The sequence below is a fragment of the Scophthalmus maximus genome, chromosome 5 (genome assembly GCF_022379125.1).
Source record: "Scophthalmus maximus strain ysfricsl-2021 chromosome 5, ASM2237912v1, whole genome shotgun sequence".
Classification (NCBI taxonomy): Eukaryota; Metazoa; Chordata; class Actinopteri; order Pleuronectiformes; family Scophthalmidae; genus Scophthalmus; species Scophthalmus maximus.
Window position 1 is genome coordinate 23,650,085 of NC_061519.1, and position 20,334 is coordinate 23,670,418.

The window sequence follows — 20,334 nt, forward strand, 5'->3', positions numbered from 1 at the left end:
CCATCGTGAAAAGGGCAAGAGGATCGTTATTAAGTTACTGCTGGTGACAATACAACTTGAACAAGGTCGCTATGACGATGACCGAGGTGAAAGGGCGGCATTAATATTCATAACAGAATCGTTACTAGTGCGTGGATTGAACCTGTGAGTCTACTGGTAATATCAAGTCGTCATTTTTTTGGTTTCTGTTTTCCTCTTTGCCCTTTTAAGAAATGACTTAGTTCCACTAGTTCTTGTCTTTTATATTGTATTTTTTGTTTGTGGTGACGGCCTTTGACGCAGCGTCGTGCAGTTTTAAGAGGTTTCACCGTTTCCTGCCGGCGGTCAGAAAGGTTTAGTCGGTCCTCCAAAACTTCAAGCCCTCGGTTTAAACTCAACCCCAATTAAAAACAGAAAACCACACAGGGTCGTGAAATCCCCTGGAGGGAATCCTCTCCCAGAGATCTGCGTGGAACTGCACGGTGCCCTGTTAAAGCGTCCTGTTGGACAGAAACAATTTCAAACAGAAAAGGAGAAAAAGCTTGGCGTGGATATATGGAGGATTAATATGCAACTTACAGTCGGGGTTGCCACAAGTTGCACTGGTACAATGTGAAAGCGCGCGATCAGCACAATCCATTGCTGGTTCTCGCTGTCAAGGCCATTAAAGATTCAAGATTCAAGATTACTTTGTTTATCCCAAGGGGAAATTTGAGCATCGAAATAACCCTCTTTCAGAAATAACCCTCTTCAGTCCTGAGTTTCGGAGGCAGACGAGTGAAATCATGTTTTTATACCTGCTCAGGCGTCTCTCCCTGTATCTAATGAGAACCCTGTAGCGTCCACTCTCCTGCTGGACCTGACGGAAGCAGTTCGTATTCCGGGTACAACAAACAAGAAGGCTTTCTGCCGTCCGGTTCAGACCCACACGGAGGCCGAAGAACCCAATCCCCTTCACAGTCAACAGGTGACACTTAGTCGTCATCTTACCTCGCTGTACTTGCAGGCAACATCTGCCAGGCTGCCGGTTTCACCCAGGAGACTGAGGTCCAGCTCGCTGGGGCCTGGAGACAGAAAGAAAAAGGAATCCACGACAACCATCAACGTTAAAGGCTTCGAGGAATTATTATAATAATAATAATACATTTCATTTATAGAGCACTTTTCATTGCTAAAAGCAATCTCAAAGTGCGATATGCATATTTGTGCTGAATATTAGACGTTTTGTTTTTGCATTATGCTCTGGTGCTTGCGTGCCAATCAATCTTTTCATTTAGCGCGACGCAAATGAGCACACTTATTATTTCTCTCGTGAAAAGCGCCGACTCCAAATTTTGCTCCACAAATGACGTTTAAAAAAATAACATCAAATCACATCCCATGTCTGGAAGATGGAATATAGAAAAACAAAACAGATGTTAGTGTCTGAGCTGTCTGTAATGCCGGTGTGATCGCTGTTAACGCTGCTATATACCGCCAGGAGATGTTAATGCCCGTACACATGTAAAATGCATGATCTCTCCGCATGCAAGGAGCTAATTCTGTCCCAGTGCCAGCAGCAGGTAGAGTCGCACCTCATTTCCCGATGTGAGACGTACAGACGCGCATGATTCATGCAAAGTGACGAAAAACTACAAATCGAGGTTCATTATTTTTTTTTTTACTCCGTAAACACCTGCACCCGAACTTCACCCTGTCTGAAATCCTGCCGATGGTGATGCTGTGATTCAATTCTGACACACTGCATCTTCATCCCCCTCCTCGGTGGAAACGGGTCGTGAATAACACTTTCCCGTCGGCAGATTGCCCCCCCCCCCCCCCCCCCCCACGTCAGAGCCTCCTCATTAGAGAACTGGGTTAGATTCTGTGAGGATGCGGCTTCAAACATCCAGGCTGATTCCAGAGAGAGACGGTGGCTTTGGCTTTCTTTTTTTTTTTTTTTTCGTAGATGCATTATGCTTAAAAGAAAGCCCCAGAATGCACCGAGGGAAGCAGCACGAAAACGGAGCATGCCTGCTCCACAGTTCACAACTTAAAGAGTCGGCGGCATGTCAGAACGTGTCTGGTCTTTTTTGTACGTGAGGGGAGGGGGGGGGGGGTATGACTTGTGTGGAGACGGTTTGTTTCGCCGTTGAGGTCGCGGATGTCAGGTGGTGGAGGTTTGCCTTCGTCAGCAGGCGCTTCACTTTGGCCCACGTGTGATGCTGCGATGATCACAGCCCGAGGGTGGACGAGGCCGGAGGAGAGACGCATCAGCAGCAGCAGCATCAGCATCAGCATCAGCATCAGCATCAGCATCAGCATCAGCATCAGCATCAGCATCAGCATCAGCATCAGCAGCATCAGCATCAGAATCAGCATCAGCATCAGCAGCATCAGCTTCAGCATCAGCAGGCGGACTCAAATTGCACTTTCTCTCAAAGAGTTTGGTGTAAAAGCTGCCAATCTATTTCTACATTCTCCATCATTTTCTTTCGCCTACCGCAGCCTTTTTCCTTATCGTTTTCTTCTTTATTTCGCCATTCAAAGACGTCACCTGATCTCTGAGAGGATGTGAGAGTTCCACCTTGCAAAAATAGACCTTTTAGTGGTCGCACTTTCAAAATGCACTCCGTTCAAGATGCTTTGCGTTTTCTTTTCTTTTCAACCCTGTGTGGAAAACTCGTTTTTGTGAGGCTCCATTGTGGAAAACATATGTGGAAGGAACATCTTGAGATATGTACAGGGCTCTTAAACGCATCTCACAGTGCAGGGACAAGACGTAGATGTCTAACTGAATTCTCTTACAGGAAGCTCTCTCGGCCAATTATTCCCCTACACGGGGGGGGGAAATCAATACTCCATAACGTTTCTAATTCCTGCAAGAGTAATATTTTATTTCAAGAACAGTATAATGAGATTTTCCAGCATGATCCTCCAGTAGAACTGCGGCCCTTCGCTGCCACTGAGTGATCCGTCTCTGGCCTAATGAGAGCCTGAGCGTTTCGCGCCTGTTCTCGAGCATCTACATTTCTGCAGGATACATGTTGCTGCTCAAGCGGTACAAGTGCACCTCGTGTTTCTCCTCCTCTGCGGCGGTTTGGCGTTTCGGTGTCTCGCCGTGACGCGGGCTGCTCTGAACCGCCAGGCGAGGAGCTGCAGGGATGTAGCTGTCGAGCAGCGCCAGTCCCTTTCAAGGTGAAGGATCACTTGCGTTTGCAACGGATGATCCAATTTGACTTCGGCATCCGCCGCTCGAAGCAGCAAAAATATGCAGCGTTTGATTCTTACAACCGACCAGCAGTTTGTGTAATATTAAAGAAGTGGCTGTATCACTGGGAAGCAGCTCTCCTGATCAAAACAACACTATATCCAAACATGTTGTTTTCACCTCCGGAACTATTTCGAGGCGCCGTATGTTCTCTCGTCGCGATTCCTGCACCCGCTGACACCAAACCTCAGTTTCCACCCGGGCGAGTCTTTTGTGGCTGCTCCAGACTTCCCTTTTGTCCCTTCGTCACAACAACAACAACAACAACAACAACAAGGCCAGCACCAAAGCGGTTTGCTACAGATTGCGCCGCCTTTCAACTGAAGGAACACAGGCAATTTGGACCGAAAAGATCTAAAGAAGTTTTGCTTTTCTTTTTTCTTTTTTTTTACAATCCACACAGCATATCGTGCCCTTTGTCCTTGGACACTCAACACAGTCTGGAACCTGATGAGGTTACTCATCTCCAGTACACACACACACAACTGTCAGCTACACGGCCAATAAGGACAGGCACGACATCTGACAGAGCATGGGGTGCTTTGACCACCGCCGACTTGTCGCGAAGGCAAATCTGTGTGGGCCAAACAGAGTTTGACAAACGCTGCCGATACACAACGTGCAGAAACAGACTTGAGATAAATCTGCTGGGCTGAACACTCATTCTTTCTGACAGGGGAAGTGCTCTCGTCCTACAGGACAATCTTTCCTCCCCGAACAATAAGCAGGCGTATCGCTAAGATATGTTTGACCTCATATAAATAATAAAAAGATGTAAAAAAAACTCAAACACTCATTCAAAGTAACTTATTTCACTGGACACACTGACATGCAAGAAATATCAAAATATGAAATAACTTTGAGTGCCTTACACAAAGCTGAAATACTCGTGAGATATGTATGAGTGCACAGCCAGCTCAATTAGCCAGTCACGGCAATATGCTTTCTTTAACTAGACCCTCGCTAGTCTGCGCCACTTGTAAACGGGTCATCATCTTCTGGCGGCGCGGGAGGATCAGGCCTTACGCAACGCGAGCGGGTGGTCTGCCGCCGAGGTCTCGCCATCGGAGGGGCCGAAGGCCGATTCTGAGTCCGTGTTGCTCACCAAGCGTGGTTAACCCTGCTTCGCTGGTTGCCATGCCGACACCTTGTGGTAACCAGGGAGCTGGTGGGCGCGTGTGTTTGGTTTGTTTTCGCGTCTTGTGCGTGCGTGCGTGCGTCTGTGTGTGTGTGTGTGTGTGTGTGTGTGCGTGTGTGTGTGTGTGCGGACTTTATTGGAGAAACCCCCTCCTCACACTGCACACACGCATTAAGTGGCGGTTAAAGATAAATAAATCCCCTGACGTTCTTCTTCATTGGATCTCATTGCGTCAGGTTTCATCATTATTTGGCTCGTATACTGTGGCCACTGCGAAGACAGTCCTCTCTCTCTCTCTCTCTCTCTCTGGCTACAGAAAAGAAGATGCTAAAAAGTGGCAGTTGCTGAATTTTGTGGTTGCTCAGGCCAAATTGTCGATTTATAAAAGCAGGAAAGACAAGATAGGAAATGTGTCCGGACACGAGCTGACACACATGTACGTGTCTCTGGTGAGAGTGGACTTCAGGTTCCACTCTCTGATGGACGACAGACAGGAGGTTTTATGACCTGATTTATTCTGTTTTTCAGTTATTTTGTTGTTGTGTGTGTTTTTTTCATTTCATTTGTGGAGGACCGTGATGTTCTCTGGTAATTCTTAATAAACATTGTGTTTTCAAAATCAAAAAAAATCTCTCTCTCTCTCTCTCTCGTAAAAGTGCAAAATTATTGGCATCAAAATATACTTAAACTACCTAAATTAGAAAAAAAGAATTGAAATTGTAAGTTTGACGAATTCCAATCTCTCTATGTACTGATGTTTCCTTTGTGAATCTCCATGGATCAACAATATCTTATCTTAACCTATAGTAGATCTGCAAAGGTAATAGAAACTTAATTCATTCGCATAACAAGAAACACATTTGCAAATTGTTTACTTCTATCTTCTTCTTTTTCCCCCATTTTCCTCCAGTGGGTTTGCAACTAATGATGAATTTCATTTCATGAATTTTTAATCTGACGAGGATTTCCTCCATCATTCAATTATGTTTTTGTATCGTCCTAGCTAAATCATAGTGAGGCGGTTTTTAAATATGTCCTGCCGTGCAATATCTCACCGGCTGCGGGCTCGTCGGAGGGAAACACCTTGTTGTCCACGCTCACGCTGATGTCACAGAAGACTTCCTCCTCGTCCCGGTCGGCGTCCAACTGGAAGGAAACGGGAACAAAAAAAAGTCAAACATGACGACGTCGACAATTCCCAAAGACAATGCGTCGTTATGGAACGATCCTCGTAGCTTAAAATCATACAGGCTGTAGCGTCGACTGGGAATAAAATAAGATTAGAAGTGTCATGACCTTAACCTCCAAGGTGAGTTGAGCTGCCGTGACATCCGCAATGTGACTCATCACCAGCTCAAACACGAGGAGCGAGCTCCGCACTGGGGTCACTTTGTATTCAACACACACCAGAGGCCTTGAAAACACCACCACATGAATGAGCCGTCCTCTGCACGGACAGTGCATAGTCGCAAATTTGGGGGCGAAGAATCTGCTCCGCTGAAGGAAGTTGAAGAAGCGGATTGAAGCCCGACTGCTCTTTGTCCTCCTTCTGTTCCAGCCAGCAGCTGACAAGGCGACATCGTGCGTACGGAAAAATAATCGGGCATGAATTAACCGACTCGGAACGTAATTGCTCTCGGCCTTTCGGCAGGGGTTCCTCGCTCGACACGTAGACTTCGGCGTCTGATGTCGACAGTATGGAGAGAGTCCCCCGAGCCAAGACCAAGAGCTACGAGTTCCCACACGAACACGCTATTTTCTCAAGTTGATTGCCGCACGATCAGTTTTTTTGTTGGCGCTCCCTCGTGCTTCTGACTGGTGTCGTCTTGCGTTGTGCTCAGCGGGGAAGGAGCAAAAAGGGGGGGAACATTTCATACGTCTGTAGCAAGAGAGTCGGGATTCAGAAGCATTTTAATAGAAAATGAGCGGACAGTTGGAAAGGTCATGTTGGCATGAGTCCCAGCGCTTCGTGACCCCAGGTGACCCCAGATGACTTCTCTGACCCTCACGAAGACCCTGTCCACGAACAGGGAGCTGGTCCGTCAACCGGGTTTTTCCGTTCTGGCTTATTTGTACTTTGCTGCCGTCAGGAGAACATCGAACGCTTCCACCAGTTTTGAAGAGAACCACTGTAATCATGGCCGGGGTCGCGTCGATGACCTGCAGGCATTTGTCCTGCTGTCGCAGATATTCTTTCACCTTCAAAGAACAAACTTCTCACGATAAGAATGCGTAGAAGACTTTTACATGCAAGGCGACACTAATGTGAAAAAAACTCAAAACAAAACAAAAGCCTCCTGACGACAATTACTTTTTCTGTCTGTCTGTCTGTCTATCCATCCTTTTTTTCTTTCTTTCTTTCTTTCTATCTATCTATCTATTCATCCATCTATCCATCCTTCTTTCTTTCTATCTTTCTATCTATCCATCTATTCATCCATCCATCCATCCAGCTATCTATCTATCTATCTATCTATCTATATATCTATCCTTCTATCTATCTATCTATCTATCTATCCATCTATTCATCCATCCATCCGTCTATCTATCCTTCTATCTATCTATCTATCCATCTATTCATCCATCCATCCGTCTATCTATCCTTCTATCTATCTATCTATCCATCCATCCATCTTTCTATCATCTATCCATCCTTCTTTCTTTCTGTCTTTCTTTCTTTCTTTCTTTCTATCTATCTATCTGTCTATCTATGTATCTATCTATCTATCTATCTTCTATCTATCTATCTATCTATCTATCTATCTATCTATCTATCTATCCATCCATCCATCCATCATCCATCTTTCTATCTATCTATCTATTTTATTTTATTATTGCCTTTGAAATGGATTTGTTCATATTATACAAATTGTGTGTGTATATATGTGATGTCATGTGTACATGAATAAAAGAAGAAGAAAAAAAGAAATGGATGAACTCAAGTTGACGTTATCTCATCATTGGCTCAGCTGCAACAGTTAAACGATTCATCGTTTAGTAATCAACTACTAAATGAATCGCCAATTATTTTGATAATCGATGAATAGGTACAAGCAGTTTTTGTTTAGAAAAAAAGTCTCTGATTTCGGCTTCTTAAATATGAATATTTTCAGGTTTCTTTGCTCCTCTGTTACAGTAAACTGAATATAATTGGTGTGTGGACAAAACAAAACACCGTCCTGGGGTTTGGGGAATCGCGATCAATATTTTTCACCATTTCATGACGTTTTATGGACAAAAAACGGTTAATGAAGAAAATAACCGACAGATGAATCGATGATGAGGATAACCGTTAGTTGCAGCCCTACTCGCCTTATCTCCATATTAGGAGATATCATGAATTCAGATCAGGTTAGTCAGTTTCTTAACATGAAGACATTTGCTCATGCTCTCCGCTGATCAGCTGCGCCGCCTACACCTCATTTATATTCCAGGAATAATGAACAAATATCTTGGAATCGTCCCTGGAGAGATAAGAGACCCAGAAGGACGATGCAGAGGTGTGTGTGTGTGTGTGTGTGTGTGTGTGTGTGTGTGTGATGTTTGTTTGCACCTGTGTGGCATCAAGTCTCATGTTGGGAAGGAAGCCGGAGCTGAGCTCACTCTGGGAATTACTTAATTAGATTTGCTCCCTTTTTTTTTTTTTCTTGGAACGACAACGCGGCTTCAGTCGTGGCCACAACAAACAATTATCCCTCCTCACTGCAATATCCGGTTAGGGCTTCATTGTGCAAGTGCATATGTGTGCGTGTGTGTGTGTGTGTTTTTGATAAGCTGAGTGAGCCTACATGAAATATAAAAAAAACATAAATCAGGCCTCCCTTTGTACGTCGCCGTCACTTTATACGCAAAATTCTAAATGTCACTACTTGCTACACGTTGCACGTGGTAGACTGCAGAAACGTGACGGCGTCTGAAAAATGTAAAACGCTGAGCGGTGACAGAAGTGGCTCGAGTTGATTCGACGAAACATCAGGAATTAAAATAGACTTGCAGACGTGTGCGCTGACAACTCAGTCGGTCCAATTCATGCGCAGCAGTGATTCATTGTGATTGTTCTTCTGTGGAGTCATTGCCTTCCCACATTGGACCTGACATTTAAAACCAAACGGCTACTGTCTCACGAAATCCTTTTTTCGCCAGAGCGACTACTCCTCCGAGTTCAACCGGATTCACTAGTCGTCAGGGAAGTATTGAGTCCTTCCTCTTGGGATAATTACTGAAGGACGGGAGGAGGAAACTCGTCCAATCCCAATTGAATCTGATCCTCGAAAAACTTCACGCGCGCTATACACTGCTCACGAGTTTTACAACCGCTGTTTGTGTTTTGTCTCAGTTGACTGGAGAACGGTTGGTGTGGAGACAACAGAGCAATATAGCTGAAAGAAAGTAGAAACAAGTATTAATCCAGTATAATGGTACGTATCCACATTGTCTGTGTGAAATCTGGTCATTTAACACCTGAAGCAAAACCCTCGATTTCGCCGTATTTAGTTGCAGTGATAGTGTTTCTGACAATTAATATAAACATAAATACATACAAACATATGTATGTTTTTTTTTCAATCTTTTTCCTTGAATCATCAGAATCAGTCTGCACATGTGCAGTTGCACGAGTAATCCCTTAATAGGCCGACAGCGAATTAATTATTCTGATAATCAGTTCATCATGATGGAGGGAATTAATCATTTCTCATCATTTATCACCTTAAAGTGAATATCTTTGGTTTTTGGAAAGAGAAAATTACAATTGAAGATCAAGTCACATAATCAGACACTCCAAAGAAAAAGAGTATTAACCAGCAATTTTTCAAATTGAGCTCTCACGTCTCAGTGACGTGGTCCAGTAAGTCCCGTGTCCGTGTTGTTTCCTGGTCTCTGACTTGTAGTGTTTTTCAGGAGACTCCTTCATTTTGCCTCTGAAGCTGTTTTTCAGACATGAACTCGGCGCAGGAAACTACTGCTTTACAAATCTGCTTTGGCAGCTCCTCTTTTAATCTCATGGCACTGTTATTCGTCTTCATTTTTTTTAACGTACGCCGATGACTCACAGCTACTTGACAGATCTCTCCGACTTTGGATTCTTGCAGCATTCATCTCCAGTGTCTGTGGTGGATGCAAATTAACGGCGGATAAACTTCCCTCGGTGAACCTGAGACTATCAGAACAAGTAAAAGGAAACATTTCTCTTTTCTCTAGAAGCAAAGAACGTGTACTTTGATCTGCCAGTGCTGCCTGTCGTTGCCTTCGTCCGATTCTATTTTAGCAGCTGGTCTTATTTTCTTCCTTGTGGTTTATTTTCCTCTGGGGGGAGTTCAAAATAGAGCTGCTGCTTTTTTTGAACGTCTTCTGGGAACTCCCCACCGGTAGGAGTTCACCGGGTAGAACGCATTTAGGATCCCCGAGGAGGGGCTGGAAAAGCCTGCCGGGGGAAGAGGGACGTTTCAACTACTTGGCTTTACCTGCTGCCGACGCAACCGGACCTCGGGTAAGCGTCCGAAAATAGACGCACGATGGGCGGATGGGTCGAGGGACGGATCTTGTTCCCTCCATTTGTCCCGCTGCAGAGTGCTTTGATTCAAGTAATCGGGACGACCGTCTGCGGCTCCATCTCTGCCTCCGCTGACTTCACAGAGGTTTTATTGCCGCGTCATGCTGAGGCGGAACGTTTTGAGTGGTCGGACACAGAGGGCTGCCGGGTAACGTGACGAAATACTAACAACCCGAGCGTGAATAGAGATGGAGGCCGCGAAGCAGCGGCGGCCTCCGTCGGCAACAAACAAAAAGGGCACATTGTAATCCTCATGACTCCGCCACAAGGGAATAGATATTATTTTTGCGACATGAATAACGCAGGCGGTATTACCACACAGATGTGGTAATACACTCGTGCAACTTATGTAATACACGCTCAGCAAAAGGGCAGACGTTTTATATCTTTGGATTTTGGGGCTTATTGCTCGGACAAAGAGAGACACTTAGAGATAATGTTCAATCAGTTTGTGAAATTGTAATGTTTTTGCTATTTGATGACATTTCATAGACTGAACAGTTTGATGAAGCAGGTCGATTTACTGAGAAAATGCAAGTCATAATAGCTGCCGATGAAATATAATTGTTACTTCCAGCCCTGATGTCTGAAATGTGACAAAATCTATGAGGAAAGTACAAATCAGGGGTTTATGACACTATGACAAATTTCAGTTGCTGCTAAAGTGCAGAGCTGCGAAAGGGCAACAGTAAACTTCGATTACACGAGACACACGGGAGGGTATTCTCTGCGCCTGATTTTCCAGACGTCCCGCGACGACAATCGAAAAAACCACCCAAACCAAATCTGCCTTTTGACAGTCGAACAATAGGGCAGCCATCCAGCATTCCCTCCGAGGTGAGGGACGATGACGCAGCTCTGAGACTCAGACGGATCAATACGACTCCCGTGGCAGAGTGGGCAGCCGCTTCCTGACTCTCACACACACACACACACACACACACACACACACACACACACACACACACACACACACACACACACGTGCCGCGGGGTAACTCGACGCGCCTCCGCAACTAAACCGCAGTGAAGAAGATCCCGCCGGTCTATAATTAACACCGAGTCCTCTATTCCAACAGCAACGATGAGAACATCCACCTCGGAAAACAACCAGCAAGCGTAGCAGATAATACCGTTTTTTTGATGGATGGATGGATGGATGGATGGATGGATGAATGGATGGATGGATGGATGGATGGATGGATGGATGAATGGATGGATGGATGGATGGATGGATGGATGGATGGATGGATGGATGGATGGATGGATGGATGGATGGACACTCATTCTGCTGACTTTTGTACGCGCGTTAATAGTTGGTCATGCCAGCATGATTGCGGTGGTGTCGCCTCAACGCAAGAAGGTTGTGCTCTCCATAGACGCGACAGAATGCTCCACAGATTTTCCCTTTCAAGGGTGAACGTGCGTCTGACTCGCAGCGCTTCGACGTGTGCGAGAGGCGAAACTGTCCAGACCCAATTTTCCGGACATTTTTCCGGAGTTCATGTCGGGAAAACAGCAACATTTACAGTAACACTTACCGTGACAATGAGGCCCCTCTCCTGGAAGTATTTGACCAGAGGAATGGTGTTCTGCTTGAAGTTGGTCAGGCGGCGGTCGATGGCCTTGGGGTTGTCGTCGGGTCGGCCCTGCTGCTCGGCGCGCTTCTGCAGCCGCTCCTTCAAGCGGTGGTTGGTGCAGGCCAGGAACACCACCAGGTCGGGAGTGCATATCTAAAGGCGGAGAGAAGAAGACGTGTTAGAACTTTGCAGGAGGGCCAGTGCGCCAGGCGACCGCTCAGCTTGACCTCCATTCATATGGGAACTCTCCGATCTGACCCAGAGGAAACCAGGGAACTCCAGCCACCCGAGATCTCACGGGATTGAATCAGCGCCACAAACATTCAAGATCGTCGCCTTGAAACGCGCCTGCAGCTGCTCCTCCTCTGATGATGGTGATGCAGGTGGGACTGTGAGTGGAGGAGGAGGAGGAGGAGGATGACACCTTGACTGGGAACATCATCACCTGCCACAGCAGACAGCTCCCCTCTGTTTCAGCCGTGCAGGCTTTCAGCCGACGTACTACGTTTGGCAATCGGACACTTTTCTATTTAGAGATCAAGCGTGAGCGTAATTCGACAGCGCCAGACATCCGTGCCCGTCCATGTGCGTGAACAATGCTGTGATTCCTCAGGTACTCTCTGTTGCTACGGTTGTCGCAGCCTGAAAACCTTTAGCCGATGATTACTTGTCATGTAAATAATAGTTTGTTCTGCTGCACAAATATTAATAAACCAATTTACTTAAAACTGTTCACAAAACAGTTAAAGCAGACAAATAGACAAAAACACTTCATCTTAGAAACATGGATATAGTGAACATGTTAGTGAACTCTTTCCTATTGCCACGTCCGGTTAAATCGGAGCAATATCAGCATTGATTTTTTTCTAATAACCTCAAAAATATAAGATCTCATAATCATCTCCTTTTAGCAGCTGCCTATCGTTACTGGAAACAGTGATGTGAAGCGTAAAACCAAAGTTATGAGCCGTTTTTTTGTGTGACACCTCATTGACACTTCATCATACCTATTGGGACAGTAAAATAAGAATACTGATTGGTGCGGCTGCAGTTTATTTTCAGACGCTTATATGCATTCAAAGCATTGTATTTATGTGGGCTAGTTAAAGATCTATCATAACTGACAAAAGCTTGTTGAGAAGTACAGTAATAAGATGTGACAAAATGACCAATGTAAGGCCTGCACTGCACTGGGGATTCTGGGAAAGAGATATTAGCAGTATAAATTCCCCATTGAAACCAGCATATATAATAAAGATAAATGAATGTACAGACTCAACAATAAACCAGTGAAAAAGGATGTAACTGTGATCAGTTGCCAGGTTATTAGGTGCACTCCACTAAAACTAACACACTCACTAATCCCACCTTCGTGAAGGTCACAAGGTTAATATTTTGTCCTTTTTAAGTGGTGCTGATTGAAGTTCATGATCTCCATGGAGGACGTGCAGTAGTTTATGATTCCTTTGCATTGCATAATACAGAGAGGTGCTTTAGTGCGAGCGCAAATAAACCCCAACTATTGTCACGGGCAACAGCGACCGCACCGACCCAGACGTGAGAAGGTGCAGATCTAGTTGGCGACACTCCGATGAGCTCGACCGCTTCTGTTTTTATTTTTTTTATTTTTTTACAAAGACCAGCACACAAAGACATTCCTCGGACGAGTGTGTGAACTGAACCGGCCGTTATCGTCGAGCAGCTGATGCAAACATTAGAGTGAAATAACTCGGTTGCCACGGTTTAAAGAAAAGAAGTCGGAGAGGGAATAACTCTCCTCGTCTTGAATCTCGCAGCCGCTCACACCTCATCCACCAGCGGGGGGGGGGAACCTCCCTCTGCAAGAAGGGTCAAGGGGGCGATTCATCACTATTCAAATACTCTGCCGTTTGTTTTCCCTCCTGCACATCCACACGACGAACGCTGCTGGAGCCAAATATAGCGCGGCGGGTGAAACGCACATGCCACACCCGACAGCGGGACTTGCGTCTCTCAGTCTTTGCGAGCCGCTTCCTGTTGCCATAGTGACCACGCTTGCGTCCCTTGTTGTTCTCCAGGTTTTTTTTTTGTTGCTGTTTTTTTTTTTAACTATGAATGTGGAGCAGCAGTCAGTCACCTAGTCGAGTGTTATTTGGAGTTATTTGGAGCGAGGGGGCGTCGGGAGAACGTTCCATCGCGCTCGCTGCACGTCACAGTGGAAAGGCGTCTATTCAAAACTGCTTCTAACGCCGACAGTTACGTCAGTGATGCTATCGTCGCTCGCTTAAAGGCCAGGAAGCATGTGGTGGGCCGCCTCATACACACACACACACACACACACACACACACACACACTGAGAGAGGGTCTTAAATAAGGTGCATAAGCAGGCAGATGTTGACCTGATCGCTGTGCCAAACGCGTTGACCTCGTATAAGACAAGAGGCCCGATGCCAGTGGAGCTTATGACTATGGACTTCAGGGAATTGACCGTCTCTGGAGCTCCAGAAGGTTGAGGCTGCAACATGAAGAAAGAGCTAAATATGGGCATCAATCCAGAGAGCTGCCGTTTGGTCCGTTTGGTTCCGTGCGGCTCTCGGAGCATGCGGAGGCTGCTGACTATCAGACGGCTCGATCTGTTTCCATGAACCGCGTCCTTGTTCTGTCGGCCTTCTTTCACCACATACCTGGAGCCTCCGGGCCTGTTGTAAGAGCAAGAGGCGCTGCAAATGAAAACACAAAATAGTCTTTGCTGATTCATTTTCTCTTGGCTCAACCAATCCTTCTTCGCTCTTCTGTTTCTAGTTCATAGTGAACGTGATGTATGTGGATGACACCTCGCAGAAAATGAAAGGAGTGACGAGCAAACAAACAAACGAAGATTCATTATTAAACTGTCTTTGGAAATTTCCCTGCAGAAATCTCACAGGACAAGATGGATGAAGCCACGGGCACTTTTCATTAATTCATTATTCTCAAAGCCTGATGTTTACTGTTATCGCTCATGTTTCAGAGCAGGGAGAACTATGACAAAATAGGATTGTTCCATTGTGGTGGATGATAAGTTACAAGAGCAGATGACAGTTTCATCCAGCAAACTGACCAATGACCACCTGGCAGTGTCTCTTTTTTTTGTTTTTGTTTTTGTTTGACCAGTTCGTCATTTAGTTGATGAAATGTAACAAAATAGTGAAAAGATATTTTAAAAATTTGCAGAGAAAAGCATCAAGTCGTCACATTTGAGAGGCAGTCGATACGCTTGATAGGTGACTCGTCCAGTGTGTGCGTGTGTGTGTGTGTGTGTGTGTGTGTGTGTGTGTGGTGGCTTTAGACAACCACACAGTTTTATTGACAGGGATAAATGTGTAAAAATACGGACAAATATAACTAACAGATAGACTGACACCTCCGTAGTTAATAGGAGTGTTAGTAAAATGGCTCGAGGGGAGTGATGGATGTTGGGGGAGACGGTCCCTCCCTGGGGGGCGGCTATGAAGTACCGAGCTCCTCAGAATATATAGAGCAATATAGAGCAGCGCGCAGTCGGTCTGAGAGTCCTCTGGAGGGTTGAGATTTTAAAACTCAGGAATATTCCAGCTTGACCACTCTCGTGCACACGACGGAGCCTCTGAGAAACTGTGATCCAGGCTGTCGTGAGGCTAATTTAGGGTTTTCGCAAATCAGCCCATGTGGCAGGAACACAGGACGTCGGCTACTGCCAGCTCCGCGCGCCTCGGTCTGATGGATAAGTATAAACGCTAGAGACAGAGACACGCAAAAATTATAGTGCGTACAAAAGGCGCTTGCCCTGTAGATCAGGGGAAATCAAACCTTCTTTGTAATGTCCATCACAACACAACTGCCCTGTCGGCCTCCGTCGGGGACTCAGACTCGGTAGCCGAGTGTGTCACTGTCCGTCCCTCTCCATCCGTGTCCGGCCTTCGCCTTCGTCCACAGCGGCCCCCTCTCGCGCCGCCTCCGCCTTCTTCCTCCTTGCGCTCGTCTCCGGCCACGAGTCCTGAGCGGTGCACTGCGGCTGACGATGGAGAGAGCGGCGTTGAGTCACGTCTGCGGCAGCAGCCCCCCCCGGCTGGGGCGGTTGACCGCTGGGTTGGACTTTGAAAAAAGCAGCGTACAGCGTTTGATGTCCCGCCCCGGCCTGGTGTGTCTCCGGTTTTAGTTGGATACTCACACGTTGTCCAGTTTTCTCGTCCTCTTGTTGCCAGTTGGTCTTGTCCTCTGCGTCAGAGTTCCAGCAATCCCTCGTGCTTTTTTCCCGAATAGGTTTTGACCAGTTTTTGTAATTTGACCTTGGCTTTGCCCGTCGGATTTCCGTACTTCTGCCGGAGTGGGCTGATTCTCCGTGTGCCGACCATTGCCCGATTAAAGACTGTTGTCCCTGATCTCTCCTCCTGAGTGGTGTATGCGTTCTTGGGTCTTCCCTGGGTTCGTTTACATTATATTCATATTCATGTGCGGTCGTTTTAGTGCCTGTGCAGTTGAGATAACTCCGCAGACCTAGATGATGAGATAAGTGAAGGATTCATCAGCAGACTCTTTTGATGACCAATCAGTTGATTAAAATAGGAGTTTGCCAGCTTTACTAACCAAATCTGTTGGTTTGGAAATAGCTGCTAGGACAAAACAAGCAATTCAAAAATCCGCCCCCTTGGACTTTGGGAACTTTTGTCTGCAATTTTTAACTTGATGATTCGGCGATTAATCTGCAAAATATTGGGTAAATTAATGAATAGTTGCAGATATGACTACATGTTTAGTTTAAATAATCTGTCAAATCTAAATATTTCACTCAAATGAAACCTGAACTTGGCCACTTGCAGTCTTGCAGTTTCCATGTTTAACCTTCTTTTCTATGTACATTGTAATCGTTTGACCATGTTGAAGAAATACCGAACGAATGAGTGTGAACATGCACGTGCCACGAGCGGCCTCGTCCTCAACAACACCAGGCTCTCTGCGACTTAATTCGTCAAACCGTTATTTTTCTTCTATATTTGCTCCCGAGCAGAGACAAACAAAGCCCCGGCCCTTTGATAGCCAGTTGTCACTTAACTCGATTGCACGGTCCCCGGGGCCGCGGCGTCTGTGCATCCCTGTGGCCGAGCGCACATCAGCGACCGCCTGGGCTTTCTCCCTTTCTCCCAGCGGTTGCTGGGACACGATCATAAACACAAATGTTTACGCGTGTTATCTATGTGGTTTCGTCTCCAGTGAACTTCCCGTTGGCCCTTATCTGACCCCCCCCCCCCCCCATTTGCAAAACTGTCACCGACCCTTTTAGCGATCCTTTCATGCAACAATTTAAATTGCAATGTAACTCAACAAATTCTAGGACGAGAGATGAGACGACTTCTGGGGGGAAAATGCTGGTTCGCTGTCAAACGCTCAGCGACAAATGTGAGTTAATCAATGAATGTATGTTTATTTTTATTCTGCCGTCAGCCGACGAGGGGAAGGTACGTTTGATCTAATCTGCTTGGTGCGTTAAACAGCTGGAGGTGCTGATTATTACCATAGCAATAGCTCCACGGCGAGCCTGATCAAAGACGGGAGCGGTGTGCGATTGTGTGTTGACTGTGTGGCATCGAAATCCTCCTCTCTGTGTCCGCCAGACGGACGCAAATATGATCGGGCTTCCTCCTTTTGTTTTTGCCCGCGCAGCTCTCCGACGTGGCACCGTGCCACTGTACAGGGGGGGGGGGATTCTGCCGTCAGGCGAGGCTGGAACCACGAGACGGCGGCCGGCAGCACTGCGAGAGACTCGGCCCCGAGGGCCCAATGCGCAATTATCGAGGAGACGGGGAGAGATCTAACGAGGACTTGAGATGGGAGTGGTCGTCCGCGGCGGCCGGCGTGATGACAATCCGTGCACAGCGAAAAGATCAAGTATGCCCGGAGGATTCGAGGAGAAAACAATTTTTTTCAGGAAAAGCAGACATTGAGAGAATGAATGCTGAGGACGACCGGAGCAGCCGGGCCCCACCCAGCTACAGCTGATTGGCGGCGGCTGCCTCCATGGACAAGCCCTTTCGCACGAGCTAAGTAGGAAGACGGCGAGATAAAGCACAGCTGCACCGTCTTTCCATCCGGTTTCCTCGGCAGCGGCCCGCAAACACCAGTTTAATAATGGCGGACAGCAGCACTGAACGTTCCTCTCGCCCTTTGTGAAGCGGCTAAAGCGACCATATTACAAAGTCGCTCCTTTCTCGCGCTGACCCCGGAAAGACCCCCGGCCCATTTTCTCCACCACTCTAAAAGTCATTGAGTGCTCATTTACCAGTTGATTAGTGTTAAGTGAGTTTAAATGTGCCGAAGTAGAATCAATTTCCCTAAAAGCGATCGACAGACGTGTCGCGGAAATGGCCACTCGGGCGTGAGGGATTTGTTTCCATCAGGGGGCTCTGCCTATACGCCAGCGTTCATCTTTTATCATTCATCTCCCCCGCTTTGCTTACGCCACATTATCGCCGAGGTCCTCTGTGGCTCCTGTGGCCCCTCGTGGATTATTATGCGGTCTCTTCCGGTCTGGCGAAAACTGGCGGATACTAGTTGACCCTGAGCGGACAGGTACAAAACATCCCCGGCGACGCCGGCCGCTGCTCGGGTGGTTTCTTTGGTGTAGTTGGCCAGAAGCCTCACAACAAAAGGGGGGCCCAACCGTTCTGCACTGAGCACTGACCTGGCAGGGAAACGGAAAACAAAGAGTTTCACCGTTGAGTAGCTGATCGGCCCCGGAGCTGCGGCTGAATCGTGCGCGCGTGAACACGGGGGTCAGTGTTGCCATGAAATATCACACTCCACAACCTGACGCCGCGAGCGCACCAATTGGTTCGCAGCCCATATTTCAGGTGCAAGTAAAACTGTCTGGACCATAACACTATCCAAAATCCATCATGTCCTCATGGACCCATGGGACGAAATGGATTATTAAGAACTGAAGTAAGATCTCTTCTTCTGGGTAATGTCTGTTATAGTATAACTTTTATATATATTAGACTTTTATATATATATTATATATATATATTATAAGAAAAACTTGCAAAACCTTAAGAAAGATTTGAAGATATAAACACCCCAGGGGTCAATGAGCATGTTATACAGTTATTTTTTTTTTGCTAAGAAATCAGAAGAGATATTACATAAAGTATCTCCTCTGTATTTGCTTAGATTTTTTTGACTTATTTTTTCCAAAATGTGACAAAAAAAAGAAGAAAATTCAAATTTGATCTAATGTTCTGCAGTGAGAGCAGCTCTTACATCAGTGTTCTCCAGGGGGCACGGGTTTTCCATTCAGACTCATCCTTCAGTTGCTGGTAATATGTCATTGGAGCGATACCTTTGTGGCCAGCACTAATAATAGTTGGTAATATGTCCTGTATGTATGGAGTAATGTGATCATAGGCAGGTTCCAGCTAATTTTCCTTGTACACAGCTAATGTGAACAGTAGTAAAGGGACTGTACAGGAGCAACTCTATGTGGGCTGGATGAAAATGGCCTTCGCACAAAGGCTGACTCTGCAACTTCGATTCTAAAAAACGCCAGTCATGGAAAAGACACCCACACAGAAGCTTTCAGCTCGGACGCCGTTTCCACAGATACCACAAATCCAAACTTAGAAAAAAATTATAGTGTGCACAACAGGGCAACATCATAGTTCATATCCACACCCGAGAATTCACATTTCAGTTGGACTACAATGCAACTCACAGATGTTTGGTGCAGAAATAAGTTGGGAGGTTGCTCATTTGGGGGGGGGGGGAGCTTTTCTTTTCCAATTTTCTCATTTCTCCAATATCATTTTCATATAATTTCATACGTGCAAGCTTTACTGCTTCCAAGTTACAATGCACGGTAAGTCTACGATCACAGGGGGACAAAGTGTTTCGGATAAACTTGTAAAAATGTAGATATCTGACAGTGACCTCGGGATTCGATATCAGCGTCCGATTTTCACACACTGTGCATCACAACCCCGCCCCCCCCCCCCCCCCCCCCCCCCCCCCCCCCCCCGGCGACGTCAGACCGCTGAGCCAGCGGAGAGCTGCCGTCCTCGGATCTCACACCGCTGGAGTCACAGCCCGAGAGACGGCGGCGCCGGGGCGAGGTGTGCAAACAAGCCATTTACATATTTGGCTCGTTGCAGGTGCCGCTTGAAAAAGTTCTCGTGTGTGCGTCCAACACACACGCGAGGACTTTTTTCGCCTGCGTCTACGTCACAAAGTGACAACAGTGACTCTGAGAAACTGTCCGGCTGCCAACAGAGAAACATCTCGCGTTCGTTCCTACGTGGGATGAATGTGTTCAGCCACGCAAAGGCGAAACGCTCCGCGTGCTCTCAAGCACAGTGTTTGGCCCAATGATACATAGACGGTGACTGTCATTATACAGCAAGGAGAATATAGTGGGTAGGGGGGAGTGTTGTGCTCTCGGACTGAAGAACGTATCGAATAAACGTGTTATATATTAAAGAATAACAATGAGCAGGAGAAAGACTCCCTCCAAGTTACATAATTGATTCACAGCCTTTTTTTTGTTTGTTTTTGAAGTGTGTGTGTGTGAAAACAACCCCGACATATTTGCACATATGTTTTTTCCAATCTGGAACAAATATTTCAAAAATCTTCTGCACTTTAAAATGGACGTGAGGTGAAGCTCACCTGGTCCTCGAAGGACAGGGCCTGTCCGACATCCCGGGGGAACCCATCGATGACGATGCCGTTGGCATCTGGGATCTTCATGATCTTCTGCTTGATCTCGGTGATCGTGGTCTCCTGGGGGTTAGCAAACGAAACAAAACGGGGACATGATTCGCGATTCATCGTCACAACTTGCGTCTC

General features: G+C 46.5%; 1 protein-coding gene across 2 annotated transcripts in view; it reads right to left on the reverse strand.

The window, feature by feature from the left end:
- ak5 (adenylate kinase 5) overlaps positions 1 to 20,334 on the reverse strand; it is a 45,148-nt gene that overhangs the window by 16,653 nt on the left and 8,161 nt on the right. For both annotated transcript variants that reach the window (XM_035632996.2, XM_035632995.2), the window contains 4 exons: positions 20,155 to 20,268; positions 11,460 to 11,651; positions 5,423 to 5,513; positions 970 to 1,043 (listed from right to left, as the gene is read on the reverse strand). In XM_035632996.2, coding sequence (XP_035488889.2) covers positions 970 to 1,043; positions 5,423 to 5,513; positions 11,460 to 11,651; positions 20,155 to 20,268 — 471 coding nt within the window. The remainder of the gene's footprint in view (positions 1 to 969; positions 1,044 to 5,422; positions 5,514 to 11,459; positions 11,652 to 20,154; positions 20,269 to 20,334) is intronic.